This window comes from Streptopelia decaocto, assembly GCF_964273445.1.
Source record: "Streptopelia decaocto genome assembly, chromosome: 2".
In the NCBI taxonomy this organism is placed as follows: domain Eukaryota; kingdom Metazoa; phylum Chordata; class Aves; order Columbiformes; family Columbidae; genus Streptopelia; species Streptopelia decaocto.
In genome coordinates this window covers 51513726-51529915 of record NC_138655.1, presented here as the reverse complement: position 1 = coordinate 51529915, position 16190 = coordinate 51513726, and the positions used below count along the sequence as shown (strand labels likewise).

Here is a 16190-nt window from a genome sequence, read left to right as displayed (position 1 = left end):
TGATCGACTTGACAAATGACCATAACAAATTAGCTTAAAAGGAAGTAATGATAAAAAAGTGTAGTTGACTGAACATACAATTGAGCGGAAAAGAACATTACTTCTTTTTTTTCCTCCAAATACCCGTCTTTATAAACACTTCTGCAGCATTAAGACACATCCAAAAAGAGAACACACAGAAACTTCAAGGCAATTTTTAGTGACTGATTCTATAACCTAAGATAAATACAGGAATAACATTTATTGTTTGAAACTTCAAGAGGAATTAATTATTTGTTTTTCAAAATATAATTTAGAATAAATGCAGAATGTAACTGCAGTAAGAGTACACAGGACAAAAAAAATGCAGTAAAAAGTATACATTGCTCTATAGCTATGTAAAACAGTTTTAGATCCTCTTGTTCTTGCACCAAATTGCATATGTAAGATAAAAGTTAGAGTCATCAATTTTCTTTAGTGTATTTCTTTGCATGTGTAATTCTGGAAGTACTGGGTTATTAAAACAAATTTTGATTGTGTTTTGTAGTAAGAGCTAATTCAGTTTTCTGTATCAGAGTATTTTCCACATTTAGTAGTTACTAACACTGAGAAAACAGAACATCTCAAGTGAGCGCAGTTTTCCTGATGCAGTATCAAATGCCACCAAGTTCAACTGAAAGTCTCTCTGTATTACACAAGATGCACACCTTTCTTCTTGTACCACCCCAATACAGATAATCTGAAGTGGAAATTTATCTATGGGAAGTGAAGAAAGTCTAATAATTCTGCATATAGTGATACACAAAAGATAACAATGAAACAAATGGGATCTTGGAAGAAAACAAATGAGAAAACTGTGGCTTTAAAAGGCAAGGCTGTTATGTTCTGATGTCCTTTTTTGAAACAGGATACAATTCCAAGAGTAGTTCTGTGCAAGAAACTTAACAGGTATGTCCAATGTTATTGTGGTCTCTGTGATGAAAAAAATATCTGACGTTTTATTTGAACAACAGGCTAAAAATTGTTTCAGTGGAGCAACACGCAAAGATTTAGAACTTTATGGGGTATTACTCAATTTTTTCCTTTGGTAGCCCTTTAAATACTTTGTACTAGCAGTGATTAGTGAACTCTCCTCTGTTGTTTTGCTAGAAAGCATCATTAGGACTTCCTGACCACCATGTTCTTTTCTTGACCCTTCCACACAAACGTATTTATGAATATTACTGGTAGCCCTATAATAACTGAGAGATGGAAGTCTGCACTTGGTGTAAACTATACATACCACAAACAGCACAAGCAATTAAGCTTTTAGAGACTCTATAGAGTTTTCCAAAAAATACAAACCCGAAACTAAACTATTTAAATTTGGTTGTTTTTCCTCATACAGAAACAGAAGAGAATTCTCATTCATTGTTGAAAGGTTTTTTTGGTTTGTTGTTTGAAATCTTTTGAAAAGAAATGTTCTAGAGACAAAAGGATTATTATGGTGCCAACGTTTGCTTTGAATATGAAGAAGGTTTCTATATGTAATATTCTGAAAAAAACAGATAACTTAATGTCCCTTCTATGGTATAATATAAATCCATGGAGGGTACAGACAGAGGAAAAACATCTGTAATTTTGTTTCAAATGACATATTACACCCAATAGCCATAGCCTTCCTGGACTGGGAGAATTCAGTGGTGCGTATTGAGAGAGGTGCATCTGAACGGCATCTTCCATTGTGGTTTACAGGAGCAAAATACCAATGTTCTTTTTTGGTCAGAAGAACAGTCAACTAAGTTCTAAAATAAATAATTCAGTGATGAAAATAGTTTGCTGAAGAGCACAAAAACCTGAAAAGATGCCTCACTACTGCCACAGATTGCCACAGCACCTACTTCACTATTTTAACAGAGGTACCTGCAATTTAATTGAGAAATTGGGAGTGATTCAAACATAATTTTCTGAGATAGAAATGCTTATTTCTCAGCCTCACCTTAGACAAAAAACACCTAGGCATGACTTTGAAAAAAAAAATTTCCTAGAACACAGTTTTCCTGGCAGCACCCTCTCTCCTAGCAGCCTCCTTCCATCAATCCTTACCTGAAATTTTAGAGTCAGTCTTAGAGAAACAACCCACTGATGGACAATCTATGCCTCCCTTTGGCAGGCACTTTCCACAAGCAGTTCCTTTATCTTCCTCTTTCTTTCATTTGGTAGGCCCTTTGTGTTTCTGCTTCACCTAGACTCTTCAGCTTTCTCTGAGCTCTAACCCATAACTCCAGTCTCATTTTCTGGTCATACCTTACCAACTTCACCTCATTATGGTCCAGATGAAAAATTTCTCATATGCCAGCTGTCTCACCAGCCCTCACTTTTCCAAACCCTGGACAAGGTTCTCCTACCATGGTCCAGACAAGCAGTTTCTCACAGTCTCGTTCTCCTGCTATCCCACTCTTTCCTTTGGCTGCTCCTTTTATCCCCACTGGACCCCTCAATTTTATCAGTCTCTCAATCGTAATTCATACCCTAATCTTGAATCAAACCTCGCCTAAGGCTGCCAAGTAATAGACCAGATAAGAAGTTTCTCATAGCTCAACTCTCTTGGCAGTCCACAGTAGGTTTTGGCAGGTATTTCACTTGTCAAAAGAGAAGAGACTTTTTGTACATTATGTTTGCTGTTGGCCTTCATATGGATGTAAATATGTTGGTACAAATGAGAGTTTTACATTATAAGACAGACTAGGGGTTTGAGTCTGACAGGTATGTCACATCCAAACTAGCACTTACAGGACTTATTCATTGTTCTGGTGAAGAACAGGAGGATTACACCAGTGATTCCTCAATTGACTAGAGACAAAAGTTAAGTCAGGAAGCAGTAAAAAGAGTTATAAGTACAAATTTCCATGAAGGAATCAAAGTGGTCAGGAGACATGAAAGGTCTGAAGATAGACTTTTCAGTGATCAGAGGCAAAGGGCAAACTTAGTTTTTTGTTTCCTAGCAACAACACTGACAAAACATATGAGCGGAAACACCGTGCCTCTTTCAAGTTTATACATCCTGAAGTCAGGACGGTCTACCTTAGTTAAGGTTGCAAAACACTGATTTATTCCCCAAGCTATTGTCAAATACAATCAGATAATCTATATTATGTGAACACGTTTTTTTATATTCCAGCCTCTTTATGCCCCAACACACTACAGTGGACAATGGGCATGCACAGCAGACAGTCCTCATACAACAAGTGCCATTAAAATACCATGTGTAGTCTTACAACACATACACTAAACTGAAGCTAAGATAGTTCCATTTGGTTTCCTTTGGCATCGATCACTACAGTAAGCTTAGTGCTTCAGAAAAGTATTTCTACAACTCTGATCAGATAAAAGGAATTGGATTTTCCTACTGCATATGGAAAGAAACAAGACAAACAATATTTTAAGTTTCTGTAAATTCCAGATACATTTGATGTGCAGAGTTGGAGTTTTCAGAGAATTTAGAGTTCTAATTCTGTGTTCAACATACCACTGAGTAGTTTCAGCTATCTTGCAATGTAAAAATATCAAGTGAAGCACCCATAAAGTTAGTATCGTTAGAAACTAAACAGGTCTACTTTTACCTAGCTCATGTGAACTGCCATGTTGATTACAGAGACATTATCAATTTTAAACATGTTTTTATGCATATTAAGTAGATATCCTGGAATCGACAGGCCCTCCTTACATGTGATAGAAGATGTAATTGTAACATACCATTAAAACATTAAACATTTGGCACTGAAGCAATTACAATTTCATGAAGTGTGGCTTTGGAATACTACATGCTCTGACGGATATTGTCCTTAAAATTAAAAGCTATATCGATCTATCAAATTCTAATATGCATTTTATGTATAAACACAAAGAAATATATTGTCCATGATGCATTTTTAAATAATAAAGAGTCATTTAAATATACTGGAATACTTACAATGTAAAATAACCTTGAGTTCAACAAGAAGTTTCTTTGAACCCCCATGGCTTGTACCTGGAAGTTTTTGCATTGCTTCTCCTTTTTTATTCAAAATTTCTATTCTTAATGCTCCTGTATTTAAAAAGAAAAATGACAGGCTTTTAAAATATGCTATGTGTTATAAATGATTAGAGATTTCTGTATACCTTTTTTTTTCCTTTTCTTTTAGGAAAAGTGCATAATATAATATTCAATTGACATTTTAGTTTTTAGTATTTGGACGAAAAAATATACCTATTGGTGTACCAGCAAATCTTGTTTCATTTGGTAATAACTCATCTCCTTCAGGCCATGTTACTGATAATTTGTCAGGAAGTCTAGTGAAAAAGAAAGAGTGAACAGTTCTGCCATGAGTTAAATAATAGGATCATTTATCTTTAGTAGAATACAGATGAAGCCACTTTTTGGGAAAACAAACCAGACCAAACTATTTATTCTTGGTTTAGAGTTCTAGGGTTTTTTTGTTTCTACTGAAACTACTGACTACTCTCCCATTAGTGAATAAAACCGAACTTTTTTGTTGTTGTTGTTCCTGAAGAAATACTAAATCAGTTATTAAGAACTCCACAAGTAAACATTTACAATTCGAGTTTACCTTGCCATTTCATCCTCTATGTATTTTTTAACAGCTTTCTCAGACACTGTTCTGTCAAGTTTTGAGATCGGAATAGTTTTCATTTCAGCATACAATGCCTGAGGTTCCTGAAAAAAAAAAATGAGTGCAGTTATAAGTAGCCCTATTATAATATGTTAGAGAAGAAATACCTCTTTATCAAGGGACTAGAAAAGTAGACATATTGCATTATGCTAACAAATGCTACCTGATGACTCCACACGACACTGTTCTAAGATGTGCTAAATCCCCAAAACCCCCCATAATTTTCAAAAGTTATTAAAAGTCATTGAAATAAGTCTGACCCAGGATTATGTTTAAAGATTCCATAGATATACTACGTGTGTGAATCCTTTTTATATTTGTCCTACCAAGGCAATTTGAACCTCTCCTCCAGTGGCAAATATATCCCCATCGTGGTCTCCATACAAAAAAAATTTCTCAATACTTCCATAGAATAATGGAAGAGTCTTAATAGTTTTCACCTGTAAAGAGAAGACAAAATTATTGTATTTGCCTTTTATAGGGTTGAATGCTCTATTGCAAAAGAAACAAAACCCCAACATCAGTGAGCAACTAACTTACCAGCTGTCCAGTTTTGTATGTTTTCCCATCCCACTCTATTGCAGCATACACTGCCCAAGGGCTCTGCATTCTTTTGGATGGTAAATCAGTACGTGTAGTTATCCCTTTAAAGACTGTGAACTTTATCTGTTTATCATATTTTTCGTGACAGTCTTTGAGCCACAAAGCAAATTCTCTGTCAATTTTCATTCGTTGCTCCTATAAAGAGATTACAAAAGAAATACATATTACTAATGTATTATGAAATTTAAGTCAGACAATTTCAGAAGTAAGAACAATTACAGGAGTACAGTGGTACTGATGCTGTACTGAAAAAAAAGTATTCTTCAGCTTGGAACCACTACAAAATTCTAGGAAAGTTATACTTCAGGTGTTTCTCCTAGCACCCATATTCTTCAATGAAGAGGGTCTTTCCAAAAAAACTGTCATTATAACAAGTGCATAGTAATTGTTTAAGCAAATAAAAGGAAAAAGTCTAAATCTTATTTTTACCAATTTAAAGAGTCAGCTTTACCACTCACTAAAATCCATAGAAGTATCTGCTATAAAGTCCTGCAAAACTGCTCAAGACTAAAGTTCTTCAGAAACAGGGCAATATTCAGTGACGCGAACAAATGACCAGTAAGTAAAATTTTCTATACCACTTGCATTAAACTTTGCCAAGAAGAATAAAATGATCACCTACCTGTCCATTGAAGATTCTTGTGAACAGAGTATTTTTATCTTTTAGTTTCAGCTCCAGATCCATGAAAGTAAGTTTGTTTGTGCTGACCTGGAATTTATCATTAGTAAATAATGCACCAGAAATTCTGTTGTAGCATTCAATTGGTGCCAATCCTCTCTTCTTTGGAGAAGCACACCAGTCAAAACTGAAAAACAAAAAAGGAGAAAGACATTAAAACTGTTTTTTTAAAAAGAGAAACAGACTGGTTTACATTGTAGAAACAGATTACTACTTACTCTTCCACAGTTGTGTATGGTATTAATCTTCCATTCCAAAAACATTCAAAAATAGGCCTTTTCCCTCTGGCACCCTTTTCTACTATAAAGCAGTCGTCATCATCGTCATCGCCTAATTCTTGATTAAAAAGAAGACAGTCTCTATGAATAAATTTATTTTAAAAGCTAACATAATATCAAAAACGAGAGCAGTCCAAATTAAAGGTTATCTATACTTATTAAGTTAGGCACAGTAGCAATACATATGATATCAAGCTAGGTATATTCAATATTAGGACTTTTTTTTTCCTGTTCAAGAAATACCAAGCACACAAACTCAGGAAAGCTAAGGAAAAAAAAAATTAAACAGGGATTGAATAATATTACCCAATCTACCAAACTTGCAAATTTCAAATTTGAATAAATATTACTTTTTCCTCTTAGTTTCAACTAATATTCTTCTAACATCATAAAATCTTATCACAATTAAACTCAAGGTTTGGTTTGGAAAAAAAAAAAATCACCAACATAAATGATTTTAAAATCCTAGCATCTGAAAATATATCAAGGCTGGATAAAACAGATTTTAAATTCAGGATTTAGACTACTTGTCCTCTGTGGTATTACAATGTTAGAATCTCCTGAATCAAACTAATGGTGTTTCATTACATTCTTGTAGCAAAGATCTAACAGTCAGGAAAATGGAAATGTTTTAATCAGACTGCATTCTGTAAGAGTTTATAGCTTGAAATCAGAAGGTGTTATGTCAAAGATCAGGTTTATGTGAACAAGCTACCACAACAATCAATCTGTTCATCCAAAAGGATGTGAACATTTCATTTCTGCCACAACCCAAATTAGATAATAATTTACACTTCAATTTAAATCGTTTTAGGTTATATTTCATTAAAACATTTAGAGTAGTAGGACTGCCTATAATATAATAGGACTGATTATCAGAGAAACATTTCACTCACTTGATGGAAAACATGGATCATCAGGGTATGTTTCTTTATCATACAGGAAGGGATGATATCGGATGATGCCTTCCACTATACCTTCTCCATCGACATGTGCCTTAAACTCAAAACTATCTGCTGCAGTATTTATATACAATGTCTGCATGTCATCTTTGATCTCCCTAAGATTGACAATCTTTGGCACTTTTCCTTTTTCAAACATTGAAATCTGGGAAAAAATAAAACAAGTTGATTTTCCTTAGACCAAAATATGCACACTAATTAGCATTTATGACATTTATCTTCCCTGTTAGCAAAATTAATTACTTCCTATTCTGCAGTGATAAACAACACTACTTTTTAAAAATTATATTACATATAGATCTTAAAATGCTGATGGAGTTCAAAATGCATTATTAAAGAAAAACAGGCACAATATGAAATAAGTTGCCATCAAAGAAGAATTTTGACGAATAAGTAAAAAATCTCTTACCTGAATGTCAATGTTGTTGAAAGGGCTTACATCTTTTGTTACAGCATTAGTTTCATTTCCTTTTGGTCCATGGATATAATAGTGATAGATATGCCTGAAATACATTTCAAATTAAAAAAAAAAAAAAAAAAAAAAATCAATCTCAAAAAGTGAAACTAAAAAATTGCACATTATAATTTTCAAAAATCTAAATAAACTCATATTTTATTAAAATACACCTGGTTCTCTGTATTGTTATAAATCAACTCCATGACAACATGTGTTATATGGTACAGAAGATTTACTAAAGGAAGTGAGTCCTTTTCACTCCTTTCAACTCTCATGCCCTTCATGCACAATCATATTAGGATCAATTTTTTGATAAAATAATTAGGAATATTACAAAATGGAAAATAATACATAAGTGAAAAAAATGATTGTTACATGGCTACAGATCCTTTACATCAAAGTACAAAACTACTGTAATTTGTTCTGCACCTAGATATTAAAAAAAAAAAAAGAGCCAAAAAGCTTCCCACATTGTTTCTGATATCAGCTTTGTATTGATCATCTAATAGTAACAGAAGTGTTTAACTGTGGAGGGGTTTTGATAGATAAAGATCTGTTGCTGAATTAGTCAGGCTCAAAGGAATCTCAAGGCCGCTTCGAGGAGCTGAGAACAGAATCTGCTGTGAGAAAGAGGGGCGCTCCACAATCACCAGGGTCCTGGCATGGCATGAATCATCAGACGTATCATCAGTGAGACTCCAGTGCATGGACAGCCCACAATACTCATTTAGCGAATCCATGCTTGGAGCGTGGACGCATGATTAGAATATAGTTACATATATAAGGAGACTTGTTTCTGTAATAAATGGCTTTAGCGTGATTCACATTGAATCGACTTGTTTTGCTGAGTCCTTATTTCGCTCTAACAAATGGTGACCCCGACGTAATACTCTGAACAGCGTACCACTGAGGTTGGGGAAAAGCCTAGAGCGGCCCAGCCGGAGTCGGATCAGCTGGACTGAGAACCGGGCGGTGGTGTACGGACGTTCCGCATTAATTTTGTTGAAGAAGACACCGTAAAAGGTGAGTGGCTGGGAGCGGGAGGAGGGAAGAGTGAAGTTATGTGGCAAAATATATCCTCGAGGAAGAAGTTATAGTTAAATTCCTCCTGCCTATTCTCTCTATGAGAGGACTTAAATAAGAAGAAAGTAACATATGTAGACTATTAATTCGGTATAGAATTAATGGCTACCCGGGAGAAAACGAGAAGGCTTTTAAACGTTAACTTTGGGACGATAAAGGGCAGAAATTATGGAATAAGGTCAGCAATGGAGATGATAAAGAAACTAAATCATTAGCGACTACATGGAAGCTTATAATTTCCACCTTAAAAGACTTTAAGGCTGAGCGGGCTACCGTTGCCAGAATTTTTCCAGCATTGCAGCCTGATAACAAACCTAAAAATGACTGTGAAGTTTACCGGGATCGTGTCTTTTGACCCCCTCCCCACTCCATCCCCTGTTGTGCCGTCCCCCCAAATGATACAGCAGTCTGGGGCCGGGGGAGGAAAAGTGCTGAGCGGGTGCCTCCTGTACCATCATCTAACTCTGGTGAGAACAGCAAGTCCAGAGGATTGGAGTCAGACAACTTGCTCAAAGAACCTGTGATAGCTGAGAATGCTAAAGTCGTAAAAAAGTGTACTATCAGTCCTTTTACCAATTTTACCACTCTGCTTTTACCGCCTTCTACCCCACTAACTCCTAGGAAACAGCAGAAGGAGTCACCGGATGAGAACTGGGCAAAAGAACTCTGTGAAATGTAACAGCTATAGATCATTTAGGACAGAACAATGCAAATTCGTTGAAAGGGGCAGGTATCCCACAACTCCTGGAAGAGACACTAATTGACACACCACAACTACAGGCACGATAAGTTTCTGAAATCCTGAGGCAGTCAACAGATCTTGCATATCAAGCTATGAGAGAGGTGCCTGAAACCAACAAAGCAGCCAAATCATTTGCAACTATTAATCAGGGTCCCAATGAGAATTACATGCAATTTATTGACCACCTTCAAGAGGCCATCAGTAAGCAGGTCGAAAACTTAGAAGCTAAGGAAGCACGAGTGTTGAGATTAGCAGTAGAGAATGCTAATGTTTGCTATCAACATGTTATTTGCGAGTTTTACAGTACATATTATGTGCTCCTGTGTATTGCCTCTCTGAAAATCAAGCAGCTTGTCAGGAATGTGAGTTAATTGTTTTACTAGTTGTTTTTAAGTGCGCCGTAAAACCTTCTCCCCGCTTGTGCCTCCCTCCCTCCCTCTTCTCAAGGTTTTTACTTGCAAGATGGGGTCAGGAATAATTGTTTTCAGTTGTGTTCCTAAAAAATCAGTATTGGGAGGTGTTTTAAAACTTAGGAAAGCACTCAGAATTATAAGAAAGGAAGATCTTGTAAAATATTGTAATTAATGGTGGCTGTGGTATAAGTTAAATGATTGGGAAAAGTGTCCGGAGGATAGAATCTTGTTGCAATTAATGTTGTTTTTGAGGCCAGAAGAGCAGGACAAAATAAATCTCTACAAGAAATCATTAAATCATTTTAGACAGTTTTACAGGCGGGGCGATTTGAACTTCAACAAGCTGAGAGAGAATTAGCTGATAACACACAGGTCAGAAAACTTGTTAAAGTCTGCAAGATGCTTTCCTTATTAACCTGTTTTCTTTGTGGGTATCTGTTTAAGTATGTTGCAATTTTGGTAGGTCTGTGCTATATGGTACGATAAGTTCACAGTCTGTTAAATCTTGAGAATCCGTTGACTCAAAATGTGCGTTTTGTGCTAATTCAGAAGATCATGAGTAATTTAGTTCTTTACTGCGTGAATGTGATGGTAAAATTTTGCGTGTATTAGCTGTTATTTTTCTCTCCAGCATGCTACCTTTATTCCAGCATTCAGACTTGTGCAACTCTGTGACAGGCTATGTCTCATCTCGATGTGCTGGATTTGGCTTTTTTGTATGCACACCATGCAAAGAATCCTGGTTTTGGAATAACAGTTGTAGCGCACCAGATGAGACACTGAGGAAAAAAAAAACCAAAACAAACAAACAAAAAAAACAAAAAACAAACAAACAAAAAAAAACCCAAAGGCCTTGCCCAGTCCGGCTTGCTGCGGCAGGGGGGCGGGTGCCGATTGGGCTCCAGCGCGCACTGACTTTTTTTGTCAGGGAGACCCAGAGGTACCTCCACCTGGCTGAGCAGTAAGCAGCCCAAAGGTGCAATGCAAAAATTGAGATATTGTCTTAAATTAGTGTGACTGTGATCCATCTGCATATTTGAACTGGGTATTTGGTTTTCACATCTGAGCTCAGTATTTTGGTCTGCATATTCATATTTGGTACCAAAAGAATCTTGTTTGGGGAGATAATTACAAAATGGGAACTGGTTCCACTGGTAAAATTCCACCTCGCTCCCCCTTAGGATGCATCCTTTCACATTACAGTAATTGCTTATATTGTTAGAAAAGCATTTAAACTGTTAAAATGCTATGATAGATGTGAATTTAGAAGAGGTTGTATTTAAAAGTTGCTAGAATATTAACTGATTTAGATTTAGGAAAATAGAATAATGGATTGATGTTTATTATACTGGTTTATACTGTTTTTTGACATCTCTAAATTGTAAAACCTAAATGGAGCTAAGGAATGTAACTATTGCTGAGCTACTTGAAATTGCATATAAAGTGTATTATGGCTGGAATGAAATGGGAAAACAAAAGACCAAAACATCCCAGGCCTGTGTGCAGCTCATTGTAACTGAGAAGTTTCCCAGAGCCTCCCACTTCGTACCAGCCATTATGCCAGCTGCGTGACCTTGGTTATCTCTAAACTGCAGCATGAAGAGAAAGAAAAAAAAAATGGAAAAAACCTGGCTGCCTGCTTTTAAAGCAGTGAAAGGGGGGGTTTTCTCTCCCCCCCACTGCAGTGATATAATCCTGAATGGAGCAGTCCGAGGATGAAGTTTAAAGGCATTCTTAGCAGACCCATAGTTCTAATGAAACTGGAAAATCAAACCAAAAATTTGTTGATAGACTTATTCTGTGGTAATTAGTTGTAAGAGACTTCTTAATAAATTCACCATGCTAGTTTTTGAGGTCATGGGAGAGAACGAAAGAAAGGCCATTTTTAGGAGACCAACGGAATGCCAAATTTGGAACAAAGTTTTAATACATGAATTCTTGTAGTTGCCAGAAAATCCTATACCTCTCTTAGGTTAAGATTTGTTAAGTAAATTGTAAGCTCAAATAACGTTTTCTGAGAATTCTGTTTAGTTGCATGGCCTACAAGAAACTGCTGGGATGGTGCAGATCTGCTTGCTGCAACTGAGAAATCTCCAAGGAAATTTCAAATGCTGTATTTCCACTAGTATTAACAGCCAATGTTTCGATAAAGCAAATTCTACACTGATAGATCTGAAACAGGACTTCGATCCGGTAAGGGAAAACAATATCCAATAAATATGACAGCCAAAATGGAGTTAGACACTTTGAGGAATGAATTTATGACAACCTTACAGGCTGGCTGCATTCGATTGGACTTGCAGATTTGTCTATAGCTACAACATAGTAACAACCTGTGGCTATTGTGGGACAGTATGATGAGATTGCTAGCAAACTGATATACCGACTGTTATATACCAATTGTCACTCTGATCAAGAAAATGCAGGAAATGAATTTAAGTCTTAATAGGCCATGATCCTTTTGTCATATATGTACCATTTGTGAAATTTAATTCTGATTTATTTAATTCTGATTTTTTTAATTTGTAATCTATGTCTTTATAAATTGCACTAGCTGGTTTTCTTAACAGCACAGCTTTTGGCATGCCTAAATGTAAATTGCTGCAGAACCTGCGAGTCTTTAACATCAGGTCATAGGCCATACTTGTATTTGGTCTGATCCTACATACTTGCAAAGTTTTTGTTGATGGTTCTGGGAAGTCTCATAAAGCTGTAGTGGTTTGGCATGCAGATAACAATTGGCATCATTCTGTAGAAATTACTGAAGGTTCAACCCAATTAGCAGAACTTGGCACAGCTTTAAATTACTTAGAGCTTTTTAAGGAGGAACCTCTAAATTTGATTTGTGACTTTGAGTACGTAGTCAAGATCTAACACACGTATCTGGTTCTGAACCTTTTTTGTGTGTTTGTTTTAAAAAAGAAGGGGGGAAGTAGGGGAAACACCACAAAACCAATTGTCAAAAGCATTGTATGTGATGAAATACTTTGCAAGTATGACCCAAAACCATGCTAAATCAGAAAGAACCTACATTAGTTACGGTGAAATCACTAGTCAATTAAAAAGGCCACATCAATTGATAACCTGGGGAAAAGGTTATGTTTGTGTCATTACAGGCCGAGGATTGAAGTGGATTCAACAAAGATTCAACGGATGCAGATGGACAGGAGGGAGATAAGTTGTGAGGACTGTTTCAGATGTAAACCATGGATCCTAATTCAGTGTTACAGATGCTCGCAGACCTGGTGGTCTAGAAGCCTATTAGCAAGCAGGTGGTGTACCTTCTGTGGAGAATGGCAATTTGAACAATCAGCAGGAGATCCAAAAGGGTGATACTATGATTAGATAGTCAATGCATAGATAACGTAAAATTATGAGATATCCCTACCATAGTAATCTAAGTTTAGCAACTGATAAAGTTTTAGAAGGGATATTAAGGTTAAGCTATTGATCTTTTAAATAGGTTAAGATAACTTTTAAGATATTAATTCAATTATTAGTATATACTGATGGTATTAAGTATGTTACCCTATAAACTGCGCAGTTATAAATATTTTAGGAATTTAAGAGAATATATTGTATTAACTTGCCTGGTTATTTTGAATCTATTAAAATAGTGTGTTAATGAGGTTGTCATAGTAGAATTAGGGTTTTAAGAATAGGCAGGTAGTAGTTTGATCTTATTAAGTAAGGTTTAACTGCATTATATGTAATTGTAATTATGTTGTTAATCACGTGTTCTATGTTGCAGTATATTTCAAAAATGATGCACCGTGCGGTTTAAGGGGCCTGACTAATTCAGGAAAAGAAAGGGGGAAGTGGGGAGGGGTTTTGATAGATAAAGATCTGTTGCTGAATTAGTCAGGCTCAAAGGAATCTCAAGGCCGCTTCGAGGAGCTGAGAACAGAATCTGCTGTGAGAAAGAGGGGTGTTCCACAATCACCGGGGTCCTGGCATGGCGTGAATCATCAGACGTATCATCAGTGAGACTCCAGTGCACGGACAGCCCACGATACTCATTTAGCGAATCCATGCTTGGAGCGTGGACGCGTGATTAGAATATAGTTACATATATAAGGAGATTTGTTTCTGTAATAAATGGCTTTAGCGTGATTCACATTGAATCGATTTGTTTTGCTGAGTCCTTATTTCGCTCTAACATTTAACAATCATCATCCTTAAGTTATTCACAAAAAAGTAAAGATACTCCCTTTGAATAGAGGCAGCAGGTGTGGATGTGATCTGCATATTAGAATTTTTTTATATATTTGTAAACATTACTTTCTAATAGCACTTGTCATCATTTAAGAAACTAAAAAAAAAATCCACACCATCAGACAGATTATTTTTCTTTCATAGAGATATGAAGATTGAGAAAACTGAAAAACTTAAACACATTTACCTTAACTTTTCAGCAAGCTACCTAATACTTCCAGCTTCAAAGACTGAGTCCTTAAATGCAGTTTAAGGACTCAGTCTTTGAAGCTGGAAGTATTAGGGCAGCGGTTCATAGAAAAATTAGATTATACAAGTCAATGGGACTGAATGCATGAAGGAAGTTAAATGCACCTTTGCTTCCAACATCTACTGCACTAAACGCACCACAAGGAAATATCTTGGGTCCCAGACAGAAGTTCCTGATGGTCTTCTTGCTCAGGATTTTAGAGCAGGCTGATATAACTGCTTAGCATTTTGTCTGCATCGCATCCAGACCTCAAAAGGTGCATTCATGGCCTTAAGACATAATTATTTGGGGAGTTTAGCTCCCCTCCCTTCATTTCAAAGCATCTGAAACAATACGAGGGCTGTGCTGTAGCCCACTAGAGCAGAAGGAGCTAGTATCATGTTACGGCAGGAGGGTATGTGGAGGTGTTTGAGGGGAAAAAGGACATTATGGCTGAAATAGTGATGCAGGATTGTGTAGCACTGGGAAGCTAAATCTGACTGGTTTTACTGTAATAGCTACTTGAATAATTCCACTTGGGTTTCATCTCAAATGGAGGCAGTTCTTCCACTTCAAGAGGTTGTTAGAATGAACTAGCAAATACCTAAGTGTGGCTGTTCACCAGAACAGCACCTAGAGACTAATGACGGACCTATGTTATCTGACAATGCAGATGTAACCCTACATTTTCATGTTAAAAGGGGTTTCAGCCACAAGTTCTTACATGCAACAGTGAATCGTATTTCATATTGTAAGGTAGTATCTAGTCTTTACATTAATCCTCTTATTAAGTATTATCTATTATTATTAGATTACAGGTAAAACAAAAATAAAAGTATAGCTTCAAAATCAAGTTTTATGGCTTGCCAGATTTCAAAATTGGGCTACAACCTCATAGTTCAGTTCACACTGACAGAAAGATCCATCATGTTAATAGATAAGGCCACACAATTCCCAGGTACCACACACTTCCATATCTCCAGACTCTGCAGGTCCACTGATGACACTACTATAGTACTGAGTTGACAGTATCATATATTGTTCTCCCTCTTAAACTGGGATAAAGCAGTAACTTTTTTTGGTTTTGTTTTAAAAACAAAGAACAAACAAGCTGCAAATACAAAGCTACATATCAAGGTCAGGAGCACAGCTGTGAGAAAATCAACTTTCAAGTCATAAATAATTAGATACCAAATTATTACATTAATAACTGCTACATTTAATAGGTTATTAATAATTAGATTGGATAATTACGTATCTAATGTTTGTAAACATATTTGTTTAGATGGGGGCTCCATTCAGTTGTACTAGCTTCTGTAAAATCAGTTAGCTAGGCAGACTAATTGTGGCATTAACAAAATATGTATCAACAACCTGAACAGGAATAAAGCAAATGACTAAGTACATTCATAATTATCTGACCTTGTTAGTAGTCTACTTTTAAATAAAATCTTTTAAGTCACCAACTTACGCCAGCTGCCTTGTCCAAAGATGAAAGTAGTTTTTCAAGTACTGCATATGATCTGGTTGTACACCTGTAATGACAACTGCTGTGAAACTCTCTTTATCCCTTTCTTCTAATATTAGACCATGAAGAAATCTTTCATCATCACTTGTGATGTGAGTAGAGTCAGATGGCTACAAAAAGAATAAAATAATAAGAACAGGAATGTAAACTGAATTTCTGAACTCCCATCAGCTTTCAAAGAGATTAAAAAACAGAAAAGAAAAATAATACAGAACACATGACGCTAAGTATCACAAAGGATTAACACTTAAAATAAAAGGTTCCAAATTAAACTCAACAAACTGAGAATCTGACATCCCTGATCCAGTTCATTTTCAACTCACTTTCATCACAGCATTTGAAGTGTTCAGTCTAGAAATGGATTTAATCA

The 16190-nt window shown here is 36.0% G+C and overlaps 1 protein-coding gene across 1 annotated transcript in view; it reads right to left on the bottom strand.

Moving 5' to 3' along the window:
- Window positions 1–16190, bottom strand: part of SMCHD1 (structural maintenance of chromosomes flexible hinge domain containing 1) — an 86107-nt gene that overhangs the window by 47436 nt on the left and 22481 nt on the right. The window contains exons 8-17 of the mRNA XM_082046578.1: window positions 15764–15930; window positions 7563–7656; window positions 7088–7298; window positions 6132–6249; window positions 5857–6040; window positions 5172–5369; window positions 4958–5071; window positions 4569–4675; window positions 4208–4290; window positions 3932–4045 (exon numbers count right to left, since the gene is read on the bottom strand). Coding sequence (XP_081902704.1) covers window positions 3932–4045; window positions 4208–4290; window positions 4569–4675; window positions 4958–5071; window positions 5172–5369; window positions 5857–6040; window positions 6132–6249; window positions 7088–7298; window positions 7563–7656; window positions 15764–15930 — 1390 coding nt within the window. The remainder of the gene's footprint in view (window positions 1–3931; window positions 4046–4207; window positions 4291–4568; window positions 4676–4957; window positions 5072–5171; window positions 5370–5856; window positions 6041–6131; window positions 6250–7087; window positions 7299–7562; window positions 7657–15763; window positions 15931–16190) is intronic.